Below are 27,906 nucleotides of genomic sequence, written 5' to 3' on the forward strand. Positions count from 1 at the left end.
TTTACATATTAATACTTTTTTTTTTTAAGAATATATTTTACTACACATTTTTACGAATAAACGAGATACATTAAAAAAATGTGAAAACATTCGTTTTTCGTCTTTGTACTACCTCTTTCACCTAAATGCTAATTTGCACTCAAAGAAAACCTAATAAGTCTTCGGAATGATCTTATGAGAGATCAAGGAAGGGCTAGAACGAAGATCAATGGAGGACTTGAACGGAGATCAAGAAAGGAATTGAACGGACATGAAGGAAGGTTATCTGTATTCTGGATGAAGATCAAGATAGTCTCTAAATAAAAAGTTAATGGTATAAGAATAAAAAATATATTGGGAAAATTAAATAAATTTTTAAAAGTTAATTAACCTTCTGGCTTCTTCAATCATTAAACGTTTTCTTTCTTGAAAAGACATGTGACGAGCAGTTGTTGATTTTCCGAACGCACTACTTTTAACAACCTGAATGTAAAGTTTAGCAAACTATGTTGAACATTAACCAGCTATGTTGAACATTAACCAGCTATGTTGAACATTACCCAGCTATGTTGAACATTAACCAGCTATGTTGAACATTAACCAGCTATGTTGAACATTAACTAGCTATGTTGAACATTAACCAGCTATGTTTTGGTAAAATGCAAACTTTTATTGCATTTTACCTAAATCTTGAATCATGATCTTATTGGTAATTGATGATGTAACCTTTACTAGACGTTATTAAAACGATATAACGAAACTTGCTTCAATAAAACAGTCAGTTGATGTATGTACATTTAATTTTGTCTTTCACTATTGTCAGTCACAGTATGCACGCTTAATAATATACAAAACATTATATAATTTGTTGTTTTTAAAATTTATACTTTTAATTCTCAAAAAAAGTTCGTAGTTCGCAATTTATCTATTAGCCAAATTCACGCAACTGGTACTGATATCTGTGTTAAGGAGAGAGGGCGATGTTAATAATCCGAAATGGTAGATAGTTGGAGAGCAAACAACAACTCAAGTATAAATGGGTCAAAAATCAGTTTATGAGACACTGCTCTATATTACAGGTTTTCAGTTAAAGTTATTTTTACTTCAGGTTTTTTCAAACCACTCACAATTTGAAACTCAAATATTAGCGCAATAACAAGTGCAAACTTCCCTTTGAAAAAATCTAATTAAAATGCAAAAATATGTTCCGCCTCTACTAAATCAGACAAAATATAAAAAGAAATCTTAAAAAAATTTCGATGCTGCAAACAGTATTTTAAATATTATAATCTGTTAAAAAACTAGATATTGTATTTTTTTAAAATAATATATCCTCGAAATCTTCATACTATCTCATTGAACTGTATAACAACAACAACTCCTAATTTCTCACCATAATGGACATTTTTTTCTGACACAACAAACCCTTTCAGTGTCTTGTTTAATTTTTTATGTACTGCTTTATATGTTTGTTGTGATGTAACACCGAGGAAGATCTTTTGCCTATCAAGATATTCTTTGGGAAAGAACCTGTTAAAATCTGTTAAACCTCCACCCAAGTGAAATCTTCATTGCAAATTTAGTTTTAAGTGAAATTGCGGTGTTCACATACTACTAAGTTTCATTCAAAACGACATTCAGCAATTAAATTAAACAAAGAGTAAGGAATAATAACTTGCTAAAAATTATAAAAATAAAATACTTGTGTTTCTTAACCATATATTACCTAATGATCTCTCTATCGTTTCTTACCAGTATTAGTTTAATTGAGAACATTATAAAAAGTACCAAAGATTTAAAAAACAATAAATCATTTTCTTTAATTCTCAAGATTTCAATGCATTTCAGATATTTAATTAGAGAATGGAATATCATTTTGTCCAAAAAACAACTTTGGTACAGTGGGTTCTCCGTGGATCCATTAAATCCGCAACTATGACAGCCATGTCTGAGTTTTCTGCTCAAGAAAGTTCTTCAGATTTTTTTCAATGAAAAAAAGATCCACAATTTATATACATGGTGTTCATAAATATAGTATTTAGGTGGAATTATGTTGATAATATCTTGAGTCAATTTTGTATCTGACAGTATGGATTAATAACATCTTTAGGTAAAGATTATTTAAAATTTACATTACCTCTGTATTAAAGATAACGAAATAAGACACGTAAAGAAAATCCTAAGCATTCTAAGCAAAATGAAATGAGTATTGTCACCTTTTGGCTCCATTCTTCCCAACTTTTAAATTTAATGACGACCATTTAACCAGGAATTTTTTACCTTTCTGTTCAAAATGTAGGTTTGCCTTTCAACTTCCAAAAATGAGAATTTAAGTTCAAATTGAATCCCAAGTCAATTAACTCCTTGATTAGTTGAATCAATGAAATATGAACAATCAAGACATTATTTGTCTCTAATGATCAGTTGAATCAATGAAATATGTAAAATCAAGTCATTATTTATCTCTAATGATCAGTTGAATCAATGAAATATGAACAATCAAGTTATTATTTGTCTCTAATCTTAATCACAATCATAATTTATAATTAAATTTCAAATTTTATTGAAAAATATTTTGGATTTAAAAAGGTATGGCCATATAAAAATTAGAACCCCTTCATATTTTGAATGTTTTAAATTTATAAAAAAAAAAAATAAAAATAAAAAAATATATAGGAAAGGGAGGAGGAGGGGGCGGTATAAATGTTTATTATCTCATACCAACCTACTGAAAAAAATGGCTAAAAAAAGTAAAAATAACTTTAACTGATAATTAAAATATGATATATTTTTTGTGTGCGAAAAACAGTAAAAACCTCGGAACTGGAAGTGACATTGCCAATATGCCATTATGGAAAACTGAGAAAGCTTAATAGAAGTGGAAGACTGTCAAAGCTTAGTTCCAAAAGTAGCATATTTAGAACTTGCAAAACAAATCTTAGACTCAATACTCAACCGATACTTTTTTATTGAAATGTAGGCAGAGAACTGATCAGAAAAACAAAAAAGGTATTGAGTTACATAACAATAAAAAAACTTAACCTGTCAATCATGAATCAACGTAAAAGACTTAGATATGTGTGACCTGTATAATGGGCAGATCAATGAATATACATACAAAAATGCACTAGAATCATGTTTAATTCTGAAAAGGGGACTCTAGTACATAGTATAACACATTGGTTTAACACAAAAAAAATATTAATGTTACTTTGGTACCCAAAATTACCAAATCTTAGCTGTATCAAAAATATTTTGTCATGGATTGATGCAATCAAGTAAAAAAATGACACTTTAAATATTAGGTTTGTGTTTTTTTCTCTCAGTATCCTGTTCTAAATTCAATTAAAGATTTTAGCATTAATGCTCAAACTGCTCTTTACTTTTTGTTTCGATCAATTGAGAATAATTTCTTTTCCTGCACAAAAATCCTGCATTGCAAATACAGTTTTTTTTGTCTGCCTCTATCACTGTCACAAGTTTTAAGTCAATTTGGTTAGATATGGTTGCAAAAATTGTAACTCAAGCAATGAAAAAACAATGCATAGTAAAGTAATTAATTCTGGATAGAAAAAGGCTCCTTTCTAACAGATCTTCTGACGAATTTATTTATTAGCATTTTAGAATTACTTTTGTCTGTAAACTCTTTTTGTCTGTAACTCTTTGTTAAAACTCATATTAATAGAATTTGAAGCAATTTTTTTTTTCCTCTTGGTTAAACCTATGACTTGGCTAGCTGTACTAAGCCATCCCTTTACAGTTTTTATATACTTTTTAATGTAATCTTTTCAGTTTCTTCTCAGGTGAATACAGTAAAATTAAGGTTATGGGATTTAAATTATGGGAATCGAAGCATTAAGGTAAACCTTTTGAACCTTTTTGAATTTGTGTTGTATTATTATATATCGTTCTAAAGTTAATACAAACTTAGGTAAATCTTTAATATTCTTTCATATTCTTGCATACTCCATACATACACGTACTTTTTGCAAATTTATGTTTAACTGTGTTAAAATATATTGTTTTGATACTTTTTTATATTAAACTTCGAACTCCTCAAAACTTTTCCCGCTTATGAGAACTCCTCAAAACTTTTCTTGCTTATGAACTTGGCTAGCTATTCTAGATTTTAGGCAAAGTAAAAAAAAAAAAAAAAAAAAAAAAAAAAAAAAAACAATATATCACAAAAGCAAAGAAAAAAAATACTGACAATTAAAACAATTATTTTAAATTCTTGTAAGAATTTTATGTTAAAAAACCTTATGAGCTGTAATTCTATCTTGCTGACTTTTTTCAAACTTTTGCTCATCTTCATTAAGAGGTGTATATTTTACAGAACCATCTAGAAGCTGGGTAATGGTTTTATCAACATGCTTTGATGTTTCTGCAAGAAGAGAGTGTATACTCAGTAAACATAATAACTAAAGTTGACAAATTTTAAATTAAACAAAAGAGATTTTAAGTCTGTATGTAAAATGTTAATGTTTAATGTGCATTAACATTTAACATATATACATAGTTTACTCATAGTTTACTAAGTTATAACATTACTAAATAATTTAATATATACAATATATAACATTACTAAATAATTTAATATATACAACTTACTCAGATTTTCAGATATTACTGTCAAAGGGACTTGAGGCAAAACATTTTTAACTTGTTCAACCATTTTAGCCAAATCAAAATCCATTTGGCTGTTGTTTGAAGATTTCAACAAACTTTCCATCAATTGGCTTTCATTTGTTAGGCGTTCCTTTTCTATAAAATTCCCCAACATATTTAAATGTTTTATCAACTGATTTCTTAATTTTTTTTTGTCATTTTAATCATTTATTCTATTAAAATTTAAACTTTAAAAAAAAATTTAAATAAAAAGCCAAACATACAAAAATTATGCATTAAGAGTAATACACAGATATCTAAAATATCTATAAGAGTATAACACAGATATGCAGTCATGGCAGACAACTGTAGAAAATATTTTTTAAAGTAGGTTAAAATAAAATGTGTTACAAGCTTTTTATTAGGAAGTAAGTTTTTTTTGTGATTTTTAGAGTTAATTTTGACTGTCCATGACTTCAACTGCAGATAAGAATAAGCATGCATTATTAAGTGTACATGTGTTGACATTTTACACTGACTGATTTCTGATTGAAGTAAATGTATGCCTGAGTAATGGCAAAATCAAGTTATAGATTCATTCACAACAAAAATTAAGAAAAATATGTCAAAATATTTCTATACAAACTAGTCTAGGTCCTCAAAAAAAAAAGATATATATATATATATATATATATATATTAAATGTTGACATCTTCAATAGATTTTATTTGTATAAATAATTTTTTAAAAAAACTTCTTTTTATGGATTAACTTCTATTTGTTAAAAATATATTTATTTTTAGAATATTTCGAGGGAATATAGATACCCTCATTATCAAATATATTAAAAACAGTTATAAAAAAATTAAAAAAAATTATAATTTTTTTTTTATAACAGTTTTTAATATACTTGATAACGAGGATATCTATATTCCCTCGAAATATTGTAAAAATAAATATATTTTTAACAAATAGAAGTTAATCCATAAAAAAAAGTTAAAAAAAAAAATTATATATATATATATATATATATATAAAATTTCTTTTTAGCACAAAAAATGTAAGTATTTTAATAAACAAGACAAACTTTTTAATTAATAAAACCATTTTATTAATTCTAAACAAAACAATACATGTTTCGACTATCAATAGTCATCTTCAGTTGAAGTTTAATTTTTAAATTTGTTTAAATACCTATATAGGTGATTTTTTCAATACCAATACAAAATGTTTTTATCTGTGTACAAACTATTAATTTAATTACAAAAATACAACAAAAACTATTATAAAAAAACAAGTGATACTAAAAAACAAATAGGAAGTGACGAAAGAATAGGTTAATAAAAAAAAATTACATAGAAAGTAATAACTAAACAGAAAGTGTCAATTGGACATGGTTGACCTGTTTGTTCATACCAGGTTTTAACCATTCTATAAACATGCTTTCTTTAAGTTCTAATTCGAACTTATTAGATGTTGAATCTAAAACGGAAAAACACTTTTCATTTAATTGCATAAAACAATTTTCATTACCATGGAGATGTTTATAGATTTGTTATTTTTTGTCTCTCTTATAATGTTCAGTTATCAGTGTCTTGAGATGGCGAGTAGTTTCGCCTATATAACAGCAGTTACATCCTGCACATACGAATTTGTAGACCACGAACGATTAAAAAGATTAAAAGAACGGTTAAAAGATATTTTGTTTTAAAGATTGATTGCTGTTCTGTAAATTTTAAACTAGTTTTTGTCTCACTAAAAGTTTCAAAATTTTTCTCCTCTAAAGATCCTATTCCTCTAGAGTTCGAAAAATTTAAACTAGTTTTTGTCTCACTAAAAGTTTCAAAATTTTTCTCCTCTAAAGATCCTATTCCTCTAGAGTTCGAATCGTTCGTGGTCTACAACTTCGTATGTGCAGGATGTAACTCCTGTTATATAGGCGAAACTACTCGCCATCTCAAGACACGGATAACTGAACATTATAAGAGAGACAAAAAATAACAAATCTATAAACATCTCCATGATAATGAAAATTGTTTTATGCAATTAAATGAAAAGTGTTTTTCCGTTTTAGATTCAACATCTAATAAGTTCGAATTAGAACTTAAAGAAAGCATGTTTATAGAATGGTTAAAACCTGGTATAAGCAAACAGGTCAACCATGTCCAATTGACACTTTCTGTTTAGTTATTACTTTCTATGTAATTTTTTTTTATTAACCTATTCTTTCGTCACTTCCTATTTGTTTTTTAGTATGACTTGTTATTCTTATAATAGTTTTTGTTGTATTTTTGTAATTAAATTAATAGTTTGTACACAGATAATTACATTTTGTATTGGTATTGAAAAAATCACCTATATAGGTATTTAAACAAACTTAAAAATTAAACTTCAACTGAAGATGACTATTGATAGTCAAAACATGTATTGTTTTGTTTAGAATTAATAAAATGGTTTTATTAATTAAAAAGTTTGTCTTGTTTATTAAAATATATATATATATATATATATATATATATATATATATATATATATATATATAATATATATATATATATATATATAGCATACATTAACAGAATCAACTCTAAAAATAGTGAAATATATATTTTGCCTTCTTCCTCATGCTTTAATCTTTTGATAAATTCTTGCTTATCTTGTGAAGTAAAATTTGTAGCAGTCACACCAAGTACAAAGGCCATATCCTAAAAAAGTACAAATGCTATATTATTATAAAATAAAATTTTATATCCTAAAAAATACACATTTTATTTAATTTGAAAAATGAAAGTTTATTTAATTAACTTTGTTACTAACTTACATGTTGTATCTTTTTCACAAAAGCTTCAAGTTCATCTTTATTTTCTGGAATAAGACAACATGGCATAAAGCTGAAAGTAAATTCATACGATTAAAACATTTTAAATGTTGTAAAACGTAAAACCAAACTTTAAATAGTGTTAAAAATACATATTGCTAAAACATTTTAGTTGTGACAAAGTATAAAAATATATTCAAGTGAAAATTTTTTAAAAATATTTTAGAATACTAAAAAAAAATTATTTATAGTGAACTTAAGCAATACTTTGTTTATGCAATACTTTGTTGAATTAAATTTAAGCCTTCAAAAAAATCTAATAATTTCAAAAACAGCTCTAAAGAGGACAAAAAAGAGCTAATAAGCATCATTATGTTAATTATATGATAATTATGTTATAATTATCATTATATATAATAATAATAATAAAAAAATAACAATATCTAAGAACATAAATAATAAGAAAGATTTGAAATGCATAAAGCTACAATACCTAATATGAAATCGTGTAAAAGGAATATATAAAACCCAAAACAAGTCTGACCAAAAAGTACTGTGAATGTAGCTCTAAAATCAAGTTAAAAATAAAGAGACTTGCATGACATTAACGAGGTCGGCAAAAAATTACCAACTTCAAATATTTTCAGGTCGGCAGTTAGGTCAGCATTGCAGAATGCCGACCCTAATTCCAAGGGTTGCATGTGTATATATACATATATACATATATATATATATATATATATATATATATATATATATATATATATATATATATATATATATATATATATATATATATATATATATATATATATATATATATATATATATATACATATATAATGCAAAAGTTGTTTATTCATATCAGAATTACTCTGTATAAAAATCAGAATTACTCTCTATTAAAATATTAATCTTTTAGAAAATTATATTTGATATTATCTAAAAAAAAAATTTAAAATTCACCGCACCCTAATATATACATAATTAAATAATATCTTTATAAAAAATTATAAAAAAATAGATACAATAAAACTCATTTTCCTTTGACTTATTGTTCAACAAAGTCTCATTCTTTTACTGTATCTGTCACTGCATGCCCTAAAAACTTTTATTCATCTAGTTTTTTTCCCTGCACTTCAACCCTTTGGAAATCTCTCCCATCTTTATGTTTTCCTGACTCATACAATCTACAACTTATCAAGTCTTCTGTAAATTATTTCCTTGCTCTTTTTTCTTTTTTCTAGTAACTCCCAACTTAATAGTGAATGCTTGCAGCTTTGTCGGGAGTAAATCAGAAATTAAAAAATATATCTACTAGAATGTTACAAAAAAAAACAAAAACATCTATTATAATGCTACAAAAAAAGAATAATAACAAAAAGTTTATAATATAGTATAAAAGTTTATTATATAAATTACCAAATCAACATTAAAAAATTTCATAATTAAGATTTTCTTAAACTTCCCAAACCAATATTTACCCTAATCATCCTCCCCAATCAACATTTACTTAAACCATTTTGCTAATTAATGTTTACCAAAACTATTGTCCCTAACTGATTTTAACCAAACAAAATATGAAATTTTTTAATTGAAATTTTGTTTCAATTAGAATCATACATATCTTTTTATATAGATACACAGAAAAGGAACATACAACATTGACAGGAAAAAACCATGGTCGCTCAGATAAAATAGCAATCTAAAATTAAAAAAAAAAATACATCAAACAAAAATAAGATATAACAATGTGTCTTTAACAAAACTGAAAAACCTAACACAATTAAAAAAATAAAAAAATGATTCAATCTAGTCATTTAACTTACAGGTTGTACCAAACCAACTGTAAATTCAAATGGCGATTTTCTAAAAACAAAAAACTATAGTTTTTGACAACTATATGTAAAAACCTGAGGTTAAAAACACAAGTATTGCAACATTATATGGCACTTAGCTTTTATCTTGGTCTCTATACTTGCACTTAAAATAAACAATAAACCTACCTAGTCACAGGAGTAAGAAAACATTTCTGAGTGAAAAATGTTGATTATAGTATAAATAAAATTATTAACATATAAATAATAACATAAATAAAGTTATCAACACTACTTACAATGCTGGCACAAAAAACTTAAATGCACTACTCAAAAGTTTGTCTGTAACTGACTCATAATAGTAGCAGATTTAATGTGATGACTCAGGACAAAATTATTGTAAATGAAATGACTTAGTAGAAAACTGATACATGGCCTACTTAAATTACACAGCCTGATTTGGGCCTAAAATGCAATTCTGTTGCATTTTAAGCCCAAATCAGGCCGTGTAAATTAAGTAGACCATTAAGCAGACAGTTTTCTGCTAAGTCATTACATTTAACAAATTATGTTTTTGAGTCAATAGCTCATTGTCTTATAAAAGGTATCATATTTCTTTACCTGAATGGTATCGCAGTGATGAAAATTACAAATTAACTAACTGTACTATGTTAGAAAAATTATTGACAAAAATCGTGTATTAATCGTGTAAAAAAGTGATTGCGGGCTTCTTGTGGGTAAGATGTATTTGCAAAAAGCAGCCCAATATCAAAGTGGTAAATATATTTTGGATCCAGAAAGTAATCTTTTTAAAATAGTTGTTCTTATGATTGTTTCAAAAATTTGTTCTTATGTTGTAAAATCTTGACATGAAGTTTACATAACAGGTTTATGGTTGAAAAAAGAAATTGATGAGTGTATTACCTCGATACACCAATCTGAATTTTAAAAAAAAGCTGTTCTTACTGATAACCATTCCACCAATGCTAATGCATTTTCATAGTTACATAAAGTATATACTGGAGATGGAAAACTATTTATTGATCATCCAGTTTATAAAAGATTTAAAAGATAATTAATATTTGATAAACTCCATTTTATAAAAAATCTAAAAAACTTAAATGTTGAAAAAAAAAATTTTTTTTCCTTCATTTATATTTGATTTTTGCAGAGATTAAGGTGAAGTTACAACTGGTTACACTGCAGAGAAGATATTTCATAAAGTTTATGAACAAGATCAATTACTAAACAGAAACTATAAAAAAGCAAGAAAAATTAATTATCAGATCATTTATCTTGGAAACAACAAACAACTTGTCAAAAATGTTTGGCAAAACAAATGCAGCTGCATTATTGAGTTAATTTCCAGAAAGAAAGAATACAGCATTTTATGTTCAGATAAAAAATAAGCAAATAGTAAAAAAAATAGAGAGAAAAAAAAAAGAGCAACAAAAAATGTTGTGCTGAAGCTTTATTTAACCTTAATTTTCATAAAACTTTGTTTACTCAAATGGTTGGCAAAAGAGTCATTTAAAGCTTCACTGAGAAAAAAAAAATTACTTGCTTGAAGACGTAATATAGCGTTAAATGAAAATAGCTCTAAATGGTTTCATCATAAAAAGGTGTTTCTAACACATTGTGAAACCACACAATGTATTTTTATAACCCATACCATATTCAATAAAAATGATTTTTTTGATATTGTTTTGTGTAAATTTGTTTATGTAGTGATGCCCATAGTTTTTATGTTTCATGTGAAAAAATAATAAAAATAATAAAAAACTTAATAAAATAAATAATTGATACTGATTAACTTTTTTAAGAAATTATTTTTTGAAAATTTTTTAAAATCAATCTATGAACAAACTGCTTCAAGAATAAATTTATGCTTTGGTCAAAAAATTTAGTAGAACATGTCAAAAAAAAGGCGAATTCAAAGTAATAGTACTGTAATAGCATTGATGATGGAACCAGTACAAAATACATTCTAACTGGTTTCAAAATTAAAATAGCATATAAATTATTTAAGACGTTGAGCTATATATATATATATATATATATATATATATATATATATATATATATATATATATATATATATATATATATATATATATATATATATATATATATATATATATATATATATATATATGTATATACATATATATACATATAAATTAATATATATATATATATATATTTGTTTTAAAGTGAAACTTTTATCTGATGAAGATTTATGGTTATTTTTTTATATATGTTGCTTATGCATTCTGTTTGTTTTAGGTATACTTCAGTGATAAAGTTACTGCTGTCTATGATTTGTGTATAAGTTTTCTACTTAAAATAAATCTGTGTTTATTCTGAACATCTGTTCAATTTTATTTGTTATTATTACTTATTCCCCTTTATATAAAATTTTTTTTTCAATAGAAATATTTCATATTTCTCTGTGGGCTTTCATTGCTCAGTCTAGTTTAAGCACCACAGATTACCTTAAATTTACAAAAAAAAATTTCTTGTAAAAGTTCTTTAAAAAATTTATCAAAATTTTTTTTTCATTTACAAAGTTATTAGTGATTTTTACATTGTTTTTTGAAATAAAGCTTGAAATAAAGTTTTTGTAATAAAGTACTTAGTAGTAAATTTTTTTTCCAGATCCTTAGTGCAAAAACAGTAGACTATAATATAGGTATTACATATTTAGGCATATAAAAAACCTTGATATAAATAAAATACAATAAAATATAGTGCATTATATGCCATATCCATAGACATTCAATTGAATGTATATATATGCATACTTTTGAAATGCATTTTTATAATGTATAAAAAATGCATTTCAAAAATAAAAAAACATTGTGAAAAATAGTTTTTTATTTGAACCTTCATTTTTGAATAAAAATGAGCAAGGTTTGAATAAAAATGAATCTGTTGATATATTTAAACATGTCATCAAACAAGATATGAAGGTTTAAATAAAATACAATTTTTTACAATATTTCTTTGTTTTTGGAATATATTTTTTCTAACAAAAACTAATCCTTGCTTTCCATATTTGAAAATCATGAAAATTTATCAAATTTACAGTAATTAAGCAATCATTCTGTCAAAATGTGTGCATTGGACAATGTAATTTAAATTAGTTTCATTATTGTATAAAAATATTAAATATATCAAGGACCAAAGATATTTTTTTTGAATATCCAGTAAATATACACTAAAATAAAAGTCTATGAGGAAATTTTTTTTTTTTGAAAACAACTATGTGCATTGTGGCAATCCTCCTTATTGGATCTCAGAAGCAAACCATGAAAATAGCTGACCTCTAAGCCATTGTTTTGCTAAAGAAAGTGTTTTAAAAATTTTTTATATATAAATTGCCATTTGATTAAAAGTTTTGTGAGATAGCTCTACTGCCATTTTGAAAATTAATTTTTTAAATTTGAAAACTTTCAAATTTAAAAAATTAAATGTTAGGATTTCTAAAAAGTATTACCAATAGCTTGGGTAAAACATTTAACAAACTTTGAAAAGTAAATGCTACTTTTAATATCATTCCATTTTATTTGGAACTGTTTGAGCATTAAGTTTTCTGAAGCTTTTCAAGATGGTGTTCAAAAATGTCTTCTGCAAGCCAGCTCTAGTAAAACTGAGCTTTGCTTATGACTAAACCTGACATAGTATCAGAAAGTCTTCCTGCATTTGTAGAAATTGTATCAAAATCTTTTACATCGTCACATTCCATATTCATCCAGTATTTTGATTAACAAGCTTTATTGAGTGCGCCCAATATTATGATCAGTAGTTAGAATGCCAACCCGTTCTATTTCTGCATCAATACTTACCAAGAATGCAAATCTCATTTTGATTTTTTACCTGAAATATCATGAAATATCATGAAATAGAACTTTCCCATTAAAATGTGCTATTTTACGAAAAATAGCTTTACCGACAAAAAATTTAAACATTTTGCTCATAGTGATGAGCTCTTACAAGTATCTTTTGAGCTTAAATAATTAATTCAGTATTAATTGCCATAGGTAATTGAGACAATGAAAAACAAGTGACATTTTACTTGAATTTTTTAGGGCAAAACAGGCACTGTGGATACATTCATTTTACTGTCAATAATAAGAAATTTTATTCAGTCAGTTAATCAATTAAACCACATTATAGTTATTTTAAATGCTACAAACTTAAGTGTAATATTAATTAGCAATAAAAAAAATAATACAGATCAGTGAGCATGGTATTCAGCATTAAACGTTAAAAATCTACTCTTTAATAAGAGAGTTCAAAAATTTACAAAAATTTTATAAGTCCAGAAATTATATTTTCAAGCCGGTATACAATTGAAAAGAATAAAAAAATTCCGGTTAAATATATTAGGTGTTTCAAACCAGGTGTTTAGTTACTTAGCAAGAAAATGTTAGATTTATTGCATTTAAACTCAATAAACCAACAAATAAACAAAAGGAAATGAAAATTGTTTCTTTAAAGTGTAAATCACAAATATATATAAAAAAAGTAAATAATTACAATCTAATATATATTCACCATGGTCACTAATTTCCTGTTAGTGTAACACTGACATAATGCATATTTATTAATCATGCGGAAGTTATTTTATTCTAAAGTGCATTAATTATTTTTAAAATATCACGTGTCAAAACAAATTCTTTTTATTTAAACTTTATTACATCATTGAGTTAAAATATTGTGCGCTGCAGTAGTTATTCAAATCCTTTGAAGTCTTTATTCCATTTTTTTTTTAAATATTTTTTGTTAATTAACAAATTGTTGCTAATAATAATTATTATTATAATTAATTATTATTATTAAATAATTATTATTGTAAATAATAATTATTATTATAATAAAGACAGCGATTAATAAATAGTTAAGTAATCCAGTATATAAATAACTTAAATGAGCGTAACATGTCTTGCTTTTAAAAAAAGGCGTTATACCTATGTTCTTAATATAGTTTATAAAGAAATTCTTTAATGGAATTTTTTAACTTTGAATTTTTATATTTTTAACATTTGTTTCCAGTAATTTAAATTTTTAATTTTAATTCTTTTTCACTTATAAACACTCATTAGGTATGCATAATATATATAAGATTTATTTGCTTTCACCAGTTTCACTTCACAACAAATAACATTTAAAATCGTGTAAAAGGGTACTAGAAAACAGGCGCCACGGGCGCCCATGAATTTTCTAGTAATAAAAAAAAAAAAAAAAATTATAATTATTAAAAATTACAAGAATTTGAGCAGTCCTTTATCTGCACAAGCAACATCACCTTCTGCAAAGTATGAGAATGGAATACTTGAAGCTATAAACATAAATCATTTTAATTTCGTTAAACTTTTTCTAATTGATATATATATATATATATATATATATATATATATATATATATATATATATATATATATATATATATATATATGATAAACATTTTTCATATACAAGTTTTTCCAACAACAATATTAACAGCATCAACCTTAATAATAACTGTAATAAAGCAATAAAAATTGTAATATTAATATTAATAAAAATATAAATAGTATTAAATTATATTATTATTAATACTAATATTACAAAAAAAAGGCAGTTTAGAATAGCAAATAAAAATCTTGCTTAATTTTTAAAATAAACTTACTTGAGACAAAGAGGAGTTAATATTGCAACATTATTAAAAAAAAATTCAATAAAACTGAATATTGTAATATTTATTTTTAAAAAATAAGAAATATCAATTTATTTAGGAATTTTTCTTAAAAAGTTTGTAAAAAAACCTGCTAAAAATTCGTTGAACTCAGATTTCATTGACAAATTGAAACCTTTATATCCCATCAGCCAATTAAATAAAGTTGGCAAACTTGATTGGTTTGAGATCTAAAGTAAAATAAGTAATTGAATAGTTGAACCTTTTTTTTTTTGAATGAAAAGAAATAAAATTGCAAGTTTTTAACATACACGAACTGTTGGAATAATTGCTTCAACCGCTATACTATCCAAGCATGAAATATGATTAGAAATAATTACCTAAAACAAAAAATTTTTTTTAAATACAAAAATAAAAAAATTGAAATAAGGAAAAGGTAAAATAGAGGATAACAAATTTTTGTCAACTCTGCATTTAAAATCATCAGTAATGATTTTAAATGCAGAGTTAAATGTCACTAGTAGTATTAGAATTTCTTTATATATATATATATATATATATATATATATATATATATATATATATATATATATATATATATATATATATATATATATATATATGTATATATATGTATAAATATATATATATATATTATTTATATATATATATATATATATATATATATATATATATATATATATATATATATATATATATTATATTTATTATTATATAAGAATACTTAGTGACGTGTCTGTTTGAAAAGAAAAACTATTAACTTTTAGTTAAGTAAGACTGAAAAATACCCTTTAATTTATTTTTAAAATTATATTAATAATAATAATAATAATAAATGTTAATAGAAGCAATAACAACAACAGCAATAACTTGAATTATGCAAAAAAACTTCATCATAACAGTAGACACACTGAGAGCTTGATTTAACAGTATTTAATTTACAAGTATTTGCAACACAATTTTTTAAATAGGTTTATATATTTGAATAAGTAATAGAAAGTGTTTATTGGGTCACCATACCAGTCAAACGAGTTGAATGAATAAAATTAGGGCAAATTTAACACATCTTGTCTTGCAGTCAAAAGACTCAATTTCTATGGGTATTTTTATTGTATGCATTCATTATGTCTACATGCATAAATGTCTGGTAGTAATGCAGTATAATAATACTAAAAGTAACTTTAAACTGAATGACATATTAGCTTAATCAAATAAAAGAGATTTTTTTATGCATTTGTAAAACTTGTTTAGTTTAGATAGAGAAGTCAATATCTTCTTCTTTACCTATTTTTTTGATAATGCTCAAAAGGTTTGAAAAGTTATAGAAAGTTCAATATAAAGAATATATCAAAACAAAAGGGTTATTCCATATCAAATCACCTAAAGGCTCCCAGGTTACCACCTCAGATTTGCTTTAAACTTTGACCACACACAGATCTTATGAAAAAAAATACAATCCAGAAAATTTCGACTTGATTGACCAATTTCTTCAAAAGTTATGATTGAATTAAAAATAACCAAAATCTGAAAAATTTGTGTATCAGGTTTTCTCGATTTTTGACAAACCATAACTTTTTAAATAAAGATGGTAATCACCTGAAATTTTGCAGGGTAATAGTTTTTCGCCCAAATAATCCATTATTGCAGTTGTTTTTGACTTATTTTTTACAGTTTTTGAGTTATTGTACTTTATAGTTGCTAAATATTGCAACATTGTAAATATTTTTTCGAACTTTAACGTGTTACAGTTTAATACTTACTTACAGAAAGTGGATTTTTTTGTTACCTTTGTGTACTTAGGATCACCACTTGTTAGAATAATCTAAATTATGTATTAAAAATTAATTTAGCGCATGCAGCAGCCTATTAAAAAATCACTTTTTTGAAAAATTATGATAAATTACATTGACTTTGCTGGCATAGAAAATAGCGTAAACAGTTGAAATAAATTATGAAACTTTTTAATGTTGAGGTTCTATATATAGATAATCACCAAAAAAATTTAAAGACCTATACTCTATCTTATGACATGATTGTAGCCTTTGAGAGTGATGATATTTTCAAAAGGAGAATGTTATTAGACTATGAGGTAGCCTTAGGTCATAGTCTAATAATTAGTCATAGGGATGACAGTAGTATATTTTTTATTTATCTGTGAATGAATATATTCAATATTTCATTTAATATGTTTATGTCTTTTTTAAACTTTTTAGATTAGTAATAAAAATAAAAAAATAGTAAAAAATAACAGAGAAATGTTGTGTGGGGAAAGTTTTAAATGAAGATTGCAACAAAACGTATTACTGTAGAATGATTGGAAGAATAAAACTAAAAGATATTGTGAACACAGATGTTGAAGTTTTGACAGATGTTAATTCAAAGAATTGGACACACTTTTGAACTAAATGAGGAGATATGTTTTCACCATGAAAAAGCCTATATTTCTAGATATGAAGCGCTTCAAAAATACTGCTGTGATCCATTTAAAGTCAACAAGAAAAAAATTATTAAGGGATTGTGTAAAGTCAATATTTTAACAGCAAGTCAACTTAAGATCAAACCTGGTCAAAAACTTTGCACTAACTGTTTGAATGAATTCAAACTTGAACAAATTACAGGAAAATTTAGTCAAGAAGATGAAGACAAAGATGTTGATGATGAGGAGTTTAGTTCTTCAGACCTAAATAAGACTTATATAAGAGTGCTTCTTTGCTGGAAATATCTCCTCTAAAAAATGTAAGTAAATGCGATAAATTAGAATATGGAAAGCAAAAAGTTAAAAAACTGGAAATAAGTATGACAAACCTAGTAGCATCAACATTGGATATAGACCCAAAAGATATAATATCTGAGAAAAAGCAAAATTGCATTAACTGTGATGATTTAGACAAACTTTTAGATGCAATAAAGGAAAAAGTAAAAATCAGTTTGAATGAAGAAAAAGTTCAGTTACTAACATTAACTCCTGATAGTTGGTCAATTAAAAAAACTTGCAATGCATTTTCATTGCAAATAAAGTTAAATACTTCAGTGATGGTGCTGCGTCACAGTATAAAAGCTACAAATATCTAATAAACTTAATTTATCACATTGTAGATCACCAAATAAATGCTGAACATCACGCCTTTACTAAGTCACATGGCAAAAGTCCATGTGATGGAATAGGAGGTACTATAAAAAGAGAAGCAGCAAAAGCTAGTATACAAGCAGCAATTACAAATCAGATTCTCACACCACAAGATCTGTTTACATGGGCTCAAAAAAACATCAAAGGTGTTAACATATTTTATCTTTCAAGTGATGATATCAATAACCATGAAGCAACTTTTAACCTTCAGAAACGATATGAAGGGATGCGCACAGTTCCAGGAACAAGAAGCTATCACTGTTTTGCACCAGATGGAGAGAAATTGTTTTTATGAAGAATATCTAGTGATACTGTCTATGATGACTGGAGCAAGGTCCAACATGGATCCCCTCAGATTTTGATGAAATTGTTAATATCAATGAGAAAAGCAATTCCTGAAAATTTCAGCATAAAATCTTTTGTGGTTCATAAGGTACAGTCGTTTGAAATTTCTGATTTTTAAAAAAATAAAAACTTCAGTAGCAAAATCATGTCTTGTTCATACTTTGATGCTCTATATTTTAAAAACAAAATTTCAGAAAACCTTCTAGTTTTTTTTATTGTATACAACTCTTGACTTACTTTAAAAAAACTTTGACATTGAATTCTCAAATGTCACATTTTTCCCATAATGGCTACCTAAAAAAGCTAAAAAATTGTTTGCAAATATAAAAAGTTGATTTTTGATGAGTCAATATACAAAATCTGCAATTTAAGAAGTGAAAAGACATACTTTTTTAGTTTCTTAATATAGTAAGCTTCCAAATTTTTTAAAATTTACTGATAAGATACAAATCAGTAAAAAATTATAGACTTCTAAAAATGGCTGCAGCTAAATCTTTGGAAAATGTGCCTCCACTTCAAACCACTGGTAACCAAGGACCAACACTGTTTTTAATAATTTTTTTTTTTTCTTCTAATTTAATAGACTTTATTTCAATGATTTCAGAAAAAAAACATAGTGGGTACTCATGGAGAAGTTACAAAATCAGAACAATGAAAATTACCCAAAATGCATTAAAAACAATAAAAACAAAGTTGTTGTACTTTAGTTTGTGTTATATATTCTAATACAAAGTATGTATGAATTTAAAAGTATTTCACAATAAGTACTAGAAATAAGTTTTAATTAAGCTTGAATTAAACTCAGTTTTTAAATAGCCCTAGCTCCTACCTGCCCCCTTCCCCCCCCCTTCCTATTCCAAGAATTTACTTTTTAACATGCACATTTTTTTCCAGAACTTAGAAAAAATTTGAAATTGTACACTTTTTATTACACTGTGTGTCTGGTTTTATCTCTGATGTATGAAGTGCCTTAATACCCAAACACACCACTAAACATACACATATAAAAACTGTGAAATTTAGTTTTAAATATCAGACAGTAAAAAGACTACATATAAAACTTAAAAGTAGCTTATTAGGTTAAAATGAAAAAAAAGACTTTCTAGTCTAATTTACCCAATATTTAATACCATGGCCATAAATTTTGTAATATTTTTCCAATACACTCACTATTCCACCCCTCCCCATTAACTTGACTTATTTCATTACCATGTTCAAATTTAGATTACAACTTATACCAAGTAAATATAATAACTTATATAAGTTATTTGATTTGTCAACACAATGCACAAGTTGATTATGTAATAAAAAATATTATCTAATAAACAATCAATAAACATTGCATTTTTCAAATAAATTTTTGCTAAAAAACTATGTTTAAACATTGCATCTTTCAAATAAATTTTTGCTAAAAAACTGTTTAAAACAAATAAATCTAATTTATAATAATTTTGCTAAATTGTTATTTAATTATTAGGGTGCATCCAACGCCCCATACATTCAAAAATTGATCTGTCCCTATTCTTAAAACTTTCTATTGGTTGTCACAAGACACCCTGTTTCAAAACCCCCCCTAAATCTCATTAAATTTTTTAAAATTTAATGAGATTTAGGGGGGCCACCTCAAGTCTGAAACTTGCAACAAGACCCTAAACAGAAGGAAAAAAAGTTTTTCAAAAGTATGACATGTTGGGTCTCAAAAGAAGCAAAAATTTATAAAAATTTCAAAAATAACAAAATTTTACACAAGAATTATTATTCTAAGTTTTATTGCATAAAAATTATTATTTTTTAACAAAAAATTAAAAAAAAACTTTTTTTTCATGTTTTTGTCAAAAAATTTTTTCAAGGTATTTTTAACAAAAAAATGATAACTATTTTTGAAATAAAGTTTCGCTTCTTTTGAGACCCAACATGACATACTTTTGAAAAACTTTTTTTCCTTCTGTTTAGGGTCTTGTTGCAAGTTTCAGACTTGAGGTGGCCCCCCTAAATCTCATTCAATTTTGAAACAATTTAACAGGGTGTCTTGTGAGAACCAATAGAAAGTTTTAGGAATAGGGACAGATCAATTTTTGAATGTATGGGGCGTTGGATGCACCCTATTAATTATGTTACTTATGCTATTGTACAAATGTAATATTTCAGTTTTTTCTTGAGCTGATAGTTCATAGCATCTACCAGTTGTTGATTGAACTTTTAAAGATGAAATTTTGCATAAAATGAACTTGATAAGAACATCTTGATTTTCTTCAGATATTTCCACAATATTGCCTAAAAACCCTTTTGCATCATAAACACATGCTATATTAATTCCTGGTGAAAGAGAAGAAAGTGGAACCATATGATGCATTTTAGAAACATTTACATTAGTATACATATTATCAAATGACACCCGTCTCATCTGTAAAGTAGTTAATGATTGTGGTATAAAACAAATGGTGGTTTCCGTGGTTCCTGGAATTGTTGAACAAGTAGCATAACATTCTTCTAATTTAAACTTTATGCAATGTAATACAATTGCATCATTTGAAATGTATTGAAAATATATTCCTTTAATATTTTGTTTACACCAATCATACATTTTTTGAGGTGAATTTATAGGATCTGTTAGTGATTGTAAACTGGCCCTAGCTACAAGTCTTTTGACAGAGCCCCCAACGCCATCAAAAGCACTCTATCCATGCGATGTGGCAAAAAAATGCCATTCTGCAGATACTTTATGATCTAGTTCATGGTGACATAAATTAGATATGTTTTTATAATTTTTTATATTGTGAACCTGCACCATCACTAAAATAAATGCAGTGGTTAAAGTAAGACATTAACTCTTTTGAATGTTTTATTACTTCATAAATGAAACAATGAACTGAGTTTGTATTGTGTTGCAAATGATCTGAAATAATACACTTTTCCATTTTATCATACAATAAAACACTTTTCCATTTTATCATATTTTCTTCCATATAGTATATAACAAAAGGATATAATGTTGCATGACTGTTGTTCCAATGGAAACCTTGTACTGCATCTTGAATTAAAAAACTATGATTTTCAGCAAAGTCTAGTAATACTAAAATATGATTACTTGGTAATATTATTTTTAGATGCTGCAAATATGCTGCTTGATTTTTGGCTATATAATGATGATCTCTTAATTGGTCTATTTGTTGACAAGCTTTTTCAATAAAATCATCCACTGGAAGAGTTAGTGTTACTATATCATGTTTTTTGTTGGCTTTTTGCCACTGATTAAAGGTGATTTCTTCCAAGCTGTGCTTATCAAATAAAGCAGAAAGATACTCTTTAAGTGTGTTGATATCTGGGCAGTTTTTGCAACTGCCCAGATACCAACACACTTAAAGAGTATCTTTGCAGCATACAATCTCGATTTGTTGAGTCACATGCAACTAATGTCAAGAGGTCTTTATAGTCTAAAATATCTGGTATTTTTAATGCTAAAAGTTTTGCATTTTGGTGGTACTCACAAACACATACTGAATGGAGACCTAAAGCACCTCCAATAGGAATACACCACTTAGATCAAAGTTCACAAAACTTAGAAAACCCAATCTTGATACGCTAACAAAATAATTTTGATGCCAACTTGGATAAAAGTATTTTTAAAAACCACAAGCATCAAGTAAACAAACAACAAAAAAAACCAAATACATAATTGAAAGTTTAACTAAATATAAATTTAATTTTAAATCTAAATAAAAATCACTTAAACGATATTAAAAGATAATTTGAACATTCCGAAACAAAAAAGATTTTAAAATGTGACCTCTTAACAAGGCCTTAAAGTAATGTAACAAATTTTTTTATATTACTCTACTCTAAACCCTTAAATGAAATTTGTAAAAAAATGAAAATAAAATAGTATTTTTGTTCAAAATTTAAAAACTGAGTTTAATTCAAGCTTAAAACTTATTTCTAGTACTTATTGTGAAATACTTTTAAATTCATATATACTTTGTATTAGAATATATAACACAAACTAAAGTAAAACAATAACTTTGTTTTTATTGTTTTTAATGCATTTTGGGCAATTTTCACTGTTCTGATTTTGTAACTTCCCCATGAGGACCAACTATTTTTTTTTCTGAAATCACTGAAATAAAGTCTATTAAATTAGAAGAAAAAAAAAAATTATTAAAACCAGTGTTGGTCCTTGGTTATCGGTGGTTTGAAGTGGAGGCACATTTTCCAAAGATTTAGCTGCAGCCATTTTTAGAAGTCTATAATTTTTTACTGATTTGAATCTTATCAGTAAATTTTAAAAAATTCGGAAGCCTAACATATATAGAAACTAAAAAAGTATGTCTTTTCACTTCTTAAATTGCAGATTTTGTATATTGACTCATCAAAAATCAACTTTTTATATTTGCAAACAATTTTTTAGCTTTTTTAGGTAGCCATTATGAAAAAAATGTGACATTTGAGAATTCAATGTCAAAGTTTTATTAAAGTAAGTCAAGAGTTGTATACAATAAAAAAAACTAGAAGATTTTCTGAAATTTTGTTTTTAAAATATAGAGCATCAAAGTATGAATAAGACATGTTTTTGCTACTGAAGTTTTTATTTTTGGAAAAATCAGAAATTTCAAACGACTGTACCTTATGAACTACAAAAGATTTAATGCTGAAATTTTCAGGAATTGCTTTTCTCATTGATATTAACAAACTTACTAAGTTTCATCAAAATCTGAGGGGGTCTATGTTGAAATCCTAAAATTTCGGTCCATTTGGCATGGAATGACCCTCATGTGTTAGATGATGTTAATTTGATTTAAAAAAATCCTTCAAATTTTCAACCCGGTAAATATATTGTATGCTTTTACAATAAAGAATGGTACATAGGGCTTTTGGTTGATATTTGTAATGAAAACCAAGACGTTAATGTGAAGTTTATGCAAAGAAACAAATTAAATTTAAAATGGACAAACGATGCACGATCAAGTCAGTGTTGGGTTCCATTTGACAAGATAATGTGTCAAATAAGTGTTCCATTGATTAAAAGTATAAGTGCTTGTGACTATATTCTTGCGAGTAATGATTATGACAGTATTATGAGTTATATAAATCAGAGATAAGCTAATTAGTTTCATGCATACATACCTTTTCTTTTAACTGATCATCTTACTCTTTGAATGCACTTTTTTACAGTGCAGTTCGTAAAAAATTTGAGGTATAAATTTTGTATGTGGTAAGTGGTATTTTTTTGTTCTCCTTTTAAAAATATCATCACTCTCAAAAGGCTACAATCATGTCATAAGATAGAGTATAGGTCTTTAAACTTTTTTTAGTGACTGTCTATATATAGAACCTCAACATTAAAAAGTTTCATAATTTATTTCAACTGTTTACGCTACCTTCTATGCCAGCAAAGTCAATGTAACTTATCATAATTTTTAAAAAAAGTGATTTTTCAATAGGCTGCTGTATGCACTAAATTAATTTTTAATGCATAATTTTGATTATTCTAACAAGCGGTGACTCTAAGTACACAAAGGTAACAAAAAATCCACTTTCTGTAAGTAAGTATTAAACTGTAACACGTTAAAGTTCGAAAAAATATTTATGTTGCAATATTTAGCAACTTTAAGGTACAATAACTTAAAAACTGTAAAAAAAAACAGTCAAAAACAACTGCAATAATGGATTATTTGGGTGAAAAACTATTACCCTACAAAATTTCAGGTGATCACCATTTTTATTTAAAAAGTTATGGTTTGTCAAAAATCGAAAAAAAACTGCTGTAAGCTCCTGATACACAAATTTTTTGGATTTTGGTTATTTTTAATTCAATCATAACTTTTGAAGAAATTGGTTAATCAAGCTGAAATTTTCTGGATTGTATTTTTTTTCATAAGATCTGTGTGTGGTCAAAGTTTAAAGCAAATCTGAGATGGTACCCTGGGGAACTTTCAAAAAACTAGGTGATTTGATATGGAATAACCCAATAACTGTTTTAGAATTGTCAAACAAAATTTAAATCTCAAAACAATTTAAAGATATTTATTCAGTTTGAGGAAAATAATCAAACTCAAGTTAAAAACATTGTCAACTAAGGTAATTCTGTCTTCATCCTAAAATAGTATTTTCTGAAATTTTGGAACTAAATAACAGCTAGGTAAAGAGAGATATTAGATATTTTCTCTAAATATTGTTATAATACTATTCTCTAGATATTAATATTTTCGCTAAATATTATTGTAATTAACTATATAATTTTAAATATAAAAGTATATACATCAAAGTTTATAAATAACATTTTAACAAACCTTTGCACCATTGTTTCTGTGATTAGAATTACTAGATGTAACAACAAGGCCCATGAAAAAACAATATGTACGTATTAATATTCTAAAATAAAAAATTTACCTTAATGAATACATAATTTAATTTTGCTAGAGTTAGAATTTATAACAAGATTAACTCTTTTTGTGATTACTGTCATTTTGTAAGCACTTTTTAAAAAACAACAAAAAATTACCTTCTAACTATCCAATGTTTAGGTAATAGTGATAACAAAAATAAATATTGAAATGAAATCAATATGCGTAATGCCAATAGAACTAATCCAATAGGAGTATAAACCAAGAAAAATATTGCAGTACATGGCCCAAAACTTGAAAATCTAAGAAATAAGTTTTTATCATAAATACGTATTTGTTTAAGTCTCACAAAAAATCTTTATAATGAACTAAAAATACTTATCTAAAATTACATTTGTCATTTAGTCAAACTATTTTGAAAACTCTTTTTATGAAAATTTTTGTACTTTAAGTTTGAAAACTGTTTACAATTATTAAACCAATGATTTTAGATTCATCTTTTTTCTTATCAAGTTAAGTCTTATTACCATGGTAGTTCTACATTACCAAGGTAATTCTATAGCAAAATGAATAAAAAATGAACAACCAAACAAAATTGATGTCAAAAAGTAAAATTATCTTAAATCAAACATCATTTTAAATCATCTTGAAGTCCTATCTTAGAGCAAGTTCAAGCAATAAAAATACTCTTATAAGAGAAATTCACTAAAAGATTTTTAAAGAGGCCATTTTAAAGATGAGAATGCAATATAAATATTTTTTGTATGAAGCAATAAAGCATATCCTAATAATGATATAAAATTAATTTATTATTATCTAAAATGATATTCTAGATATTACATACCTTTAAAATTCCAAACATTTATGATAAAGAAAAAATAAATAATTTTTAACAGTTAGGAAAAAACTATAGTCATCTTTTATAACTGACAATGATTTTTCCCGCTGTTATTTTTTGGTTTAACTTTTAAATGACATCAAACAACATGATCTATATAAATGCCAACAGTTTATTTATCTGCATGATTTTAAAATACATACAAATCTTCCAGTTTATAAAAAAAAGTAACAACAGATGTAATAACAGCCCTTTGAATTTTAGATTTTTGGCTTATTACATTCCTACTCCAAACAATTACACAATTACCCGATTCCTCAAAAGATCATGTGGCTGTTCCTTAAGAAATTTTATTCAAACAAGTTATTATGATAACTTTGCTAATCAAAATAAGTTAACAGTTTAAAAAAAACTCTGTAAAGATTTGGGTATAATAATATTTATTAACAAATTCAGTGATTTTTGTTAGCTAGTTATTGAAAAGTTGACATTTTAATTTCTAAGCAATTAATTTTCTTTAATTAATTTCTAACAATTAAAATTCTTTAATAACTAGTAACAAGGAGCGCATACAATGTAAATTTCTTTATCTATTTTAACTTGAATCATTTTAAAAGACTTTAATCTTTTAAAAAGGAAAGTGATGTTAGCATTACATTAAATTCTATTATAATTTTTAACTTTACTTCTTATATAGAAACACATCATTCTTACAAAGATTTATAATTTTGAATAACATGCCATATGACTTAAAAGTTGTTAACAAAAGTTTTGTGTCACAAAAAAATAAAATTCTTAAAAAACAGTTTAACAATCATCAAACCATTGTTTGGTGAAAAAATGAGACGTAGCGTAATAAAATTTTTAAAAATAGATGATATCTGAAAAAAGTATTCTTGCTGTATTCAAAATAAGATTTTGAATACGGTAAGAAAAAATAGAAAAGAGAATATTTAGTTTTATTATTTGAAGAATAAAATAATAAAAGTTCTATAATACAAAAAATGTAGTCCACACAAAAAAACAAAGAAAAAATAAGAGAAATAATAAATTTAAATGTGAAAAAACCTCAAAAAAATTTTCTGGGATAAGTCCTAGTTCAGTTCAATCAATTATATTGTGGTTTACTAGAGCTAAAACAATTTTAAGCGGGAAATTAATGTAACTTAATTTTGCCAGTTTTGTATCAGGAAAATTTATAAGCATTAAGTACCTGTGAAAGACAAACTTTTTTACCATTTATAAGTTTTACACATTGTTTATTATTTGAGCAACTGTTGATCATCTCACTTAATTAAGGACTTTTGCAGGGAATAATTATTTTCTTTGTTGACCAACAAAAGTAATTAGTGCCTGTTATTATAGATTTGATATTAAAAAAATTTTCAACTACAAAAATAACAATAACAAAATAGTTTAAAGAAAACTTAAATCCTATTTGGATATTCTAAATTGGTTTAGATATCTAAAAAAAGTTTAAATGATTTTAAAGGTTGACTCTAAAGGTTTCTTGGAACAATCAACAAGTAAACGCTTTTAACATGAAAAGCAATAAAATTAATTTTTTTTGATCTGCTAGCATGTAACTGCCTCAAATAAAAAGTTTAATTATCATTTATTAATACTTTATATTTAAAAAATGTTTAATTTTTTATTTTTAATTCGTATTTTACAGTACAAGATATAGTAATTCTATGAAAGTTAGCTAAAATAATTCTTTTTCAAAGTTAAACTTAATTAAAAAAAAAAAAAAAAAAAATAATAATAATAATAATAATAATAATAACTACATATACATTGCAATTAAAAGTGATAAAATAGTTAAAAAGTTTCACATTTCTTCTTTAAAAATTTAATAAGTATATCACATCCTAATTTATTTAATAATAATAATAATCTAAAAGTTTTAAATATTTATCAAATATTAAAATACTTCAAATAAAAAACTAAATAACAATGAATAGAGAAGACCTCCGGCTTTTGTAATTTCTACATAATTGATTTATGATATAAAAAAAAAATTATACTTGAAGTTATTGATTTTTCAAAAAAAAGTGAAAAAGTCTTAATTTTAGATGTTTTTCTAAGTTGTTAGGCTAGTAGAATAATTAAATTAACCAAGTTACCTTTTAAGGTTAAACAATTCAGATATAGCAAGTGACATGATTATAAATTTTTAGTGGTAAACTTTTAAAACCTTAGTTATATTAATGTAACATCTTATTTTCTAACTCAACCAAATAGTACGAGCTATATTTACAAGTAATCCAACTCATCGTGTTTTGTTGTTGTTCCATGCATCCTAACACGAAAACAAATATTCCTTTCGCTT

General features: G+C 25.4%; 1 protein-coding gene across 1 annotated transcript; it reads right to left on the minus strand.

The window, feature by feature from the left end:
- LOC100212846 (lipid droplet-regulating VLDL assembly factor AUP1) lies at positions 1-27,906 on the minus strand. Its single transcript, XM_065792242.1, has 15 exons — positions 27,701-27,906; positions 24,895-25,038; positions 24,683-24,764; positions 15,214-15,282; positions 15,033-15,132; positions 14,494-14,566; positions 9,235-9,274; positions 9,066-9,110; positions 7,899-7,972; positions 7,409-7,478; positions 7,202-7,292; positions 4,591-4,743; positions 4,239-4,363; positions 371-462; positions 1-295 (listed from the first exon to the last, which is right to left on the minus strand). Exons 1-15 carry the CDS (start codon positions 27,736-27,738, stop codon positions 262-264), a joined length of 1,230 nt encoding a protein of 409 aa, XP_065648314.1. The 5' UTR covers positions 27,739-27,906; the 3' UTR covers positions 1-261.

Source organism: Hydra vulgaris, chromosome 03 (genome assembly GCF_038396675.1).
Source record: "Hydra vulgaris chromosome 03, alternate assembly HydraT2T_AEP".
NCBI classification, from domain to species: domain Eukaryota; kingdom Metazoa; phylum Cnidaria; class Hydrozoa; order Anthoathecata; family Hydridae; genus Hydra; species Hydra vulgaris.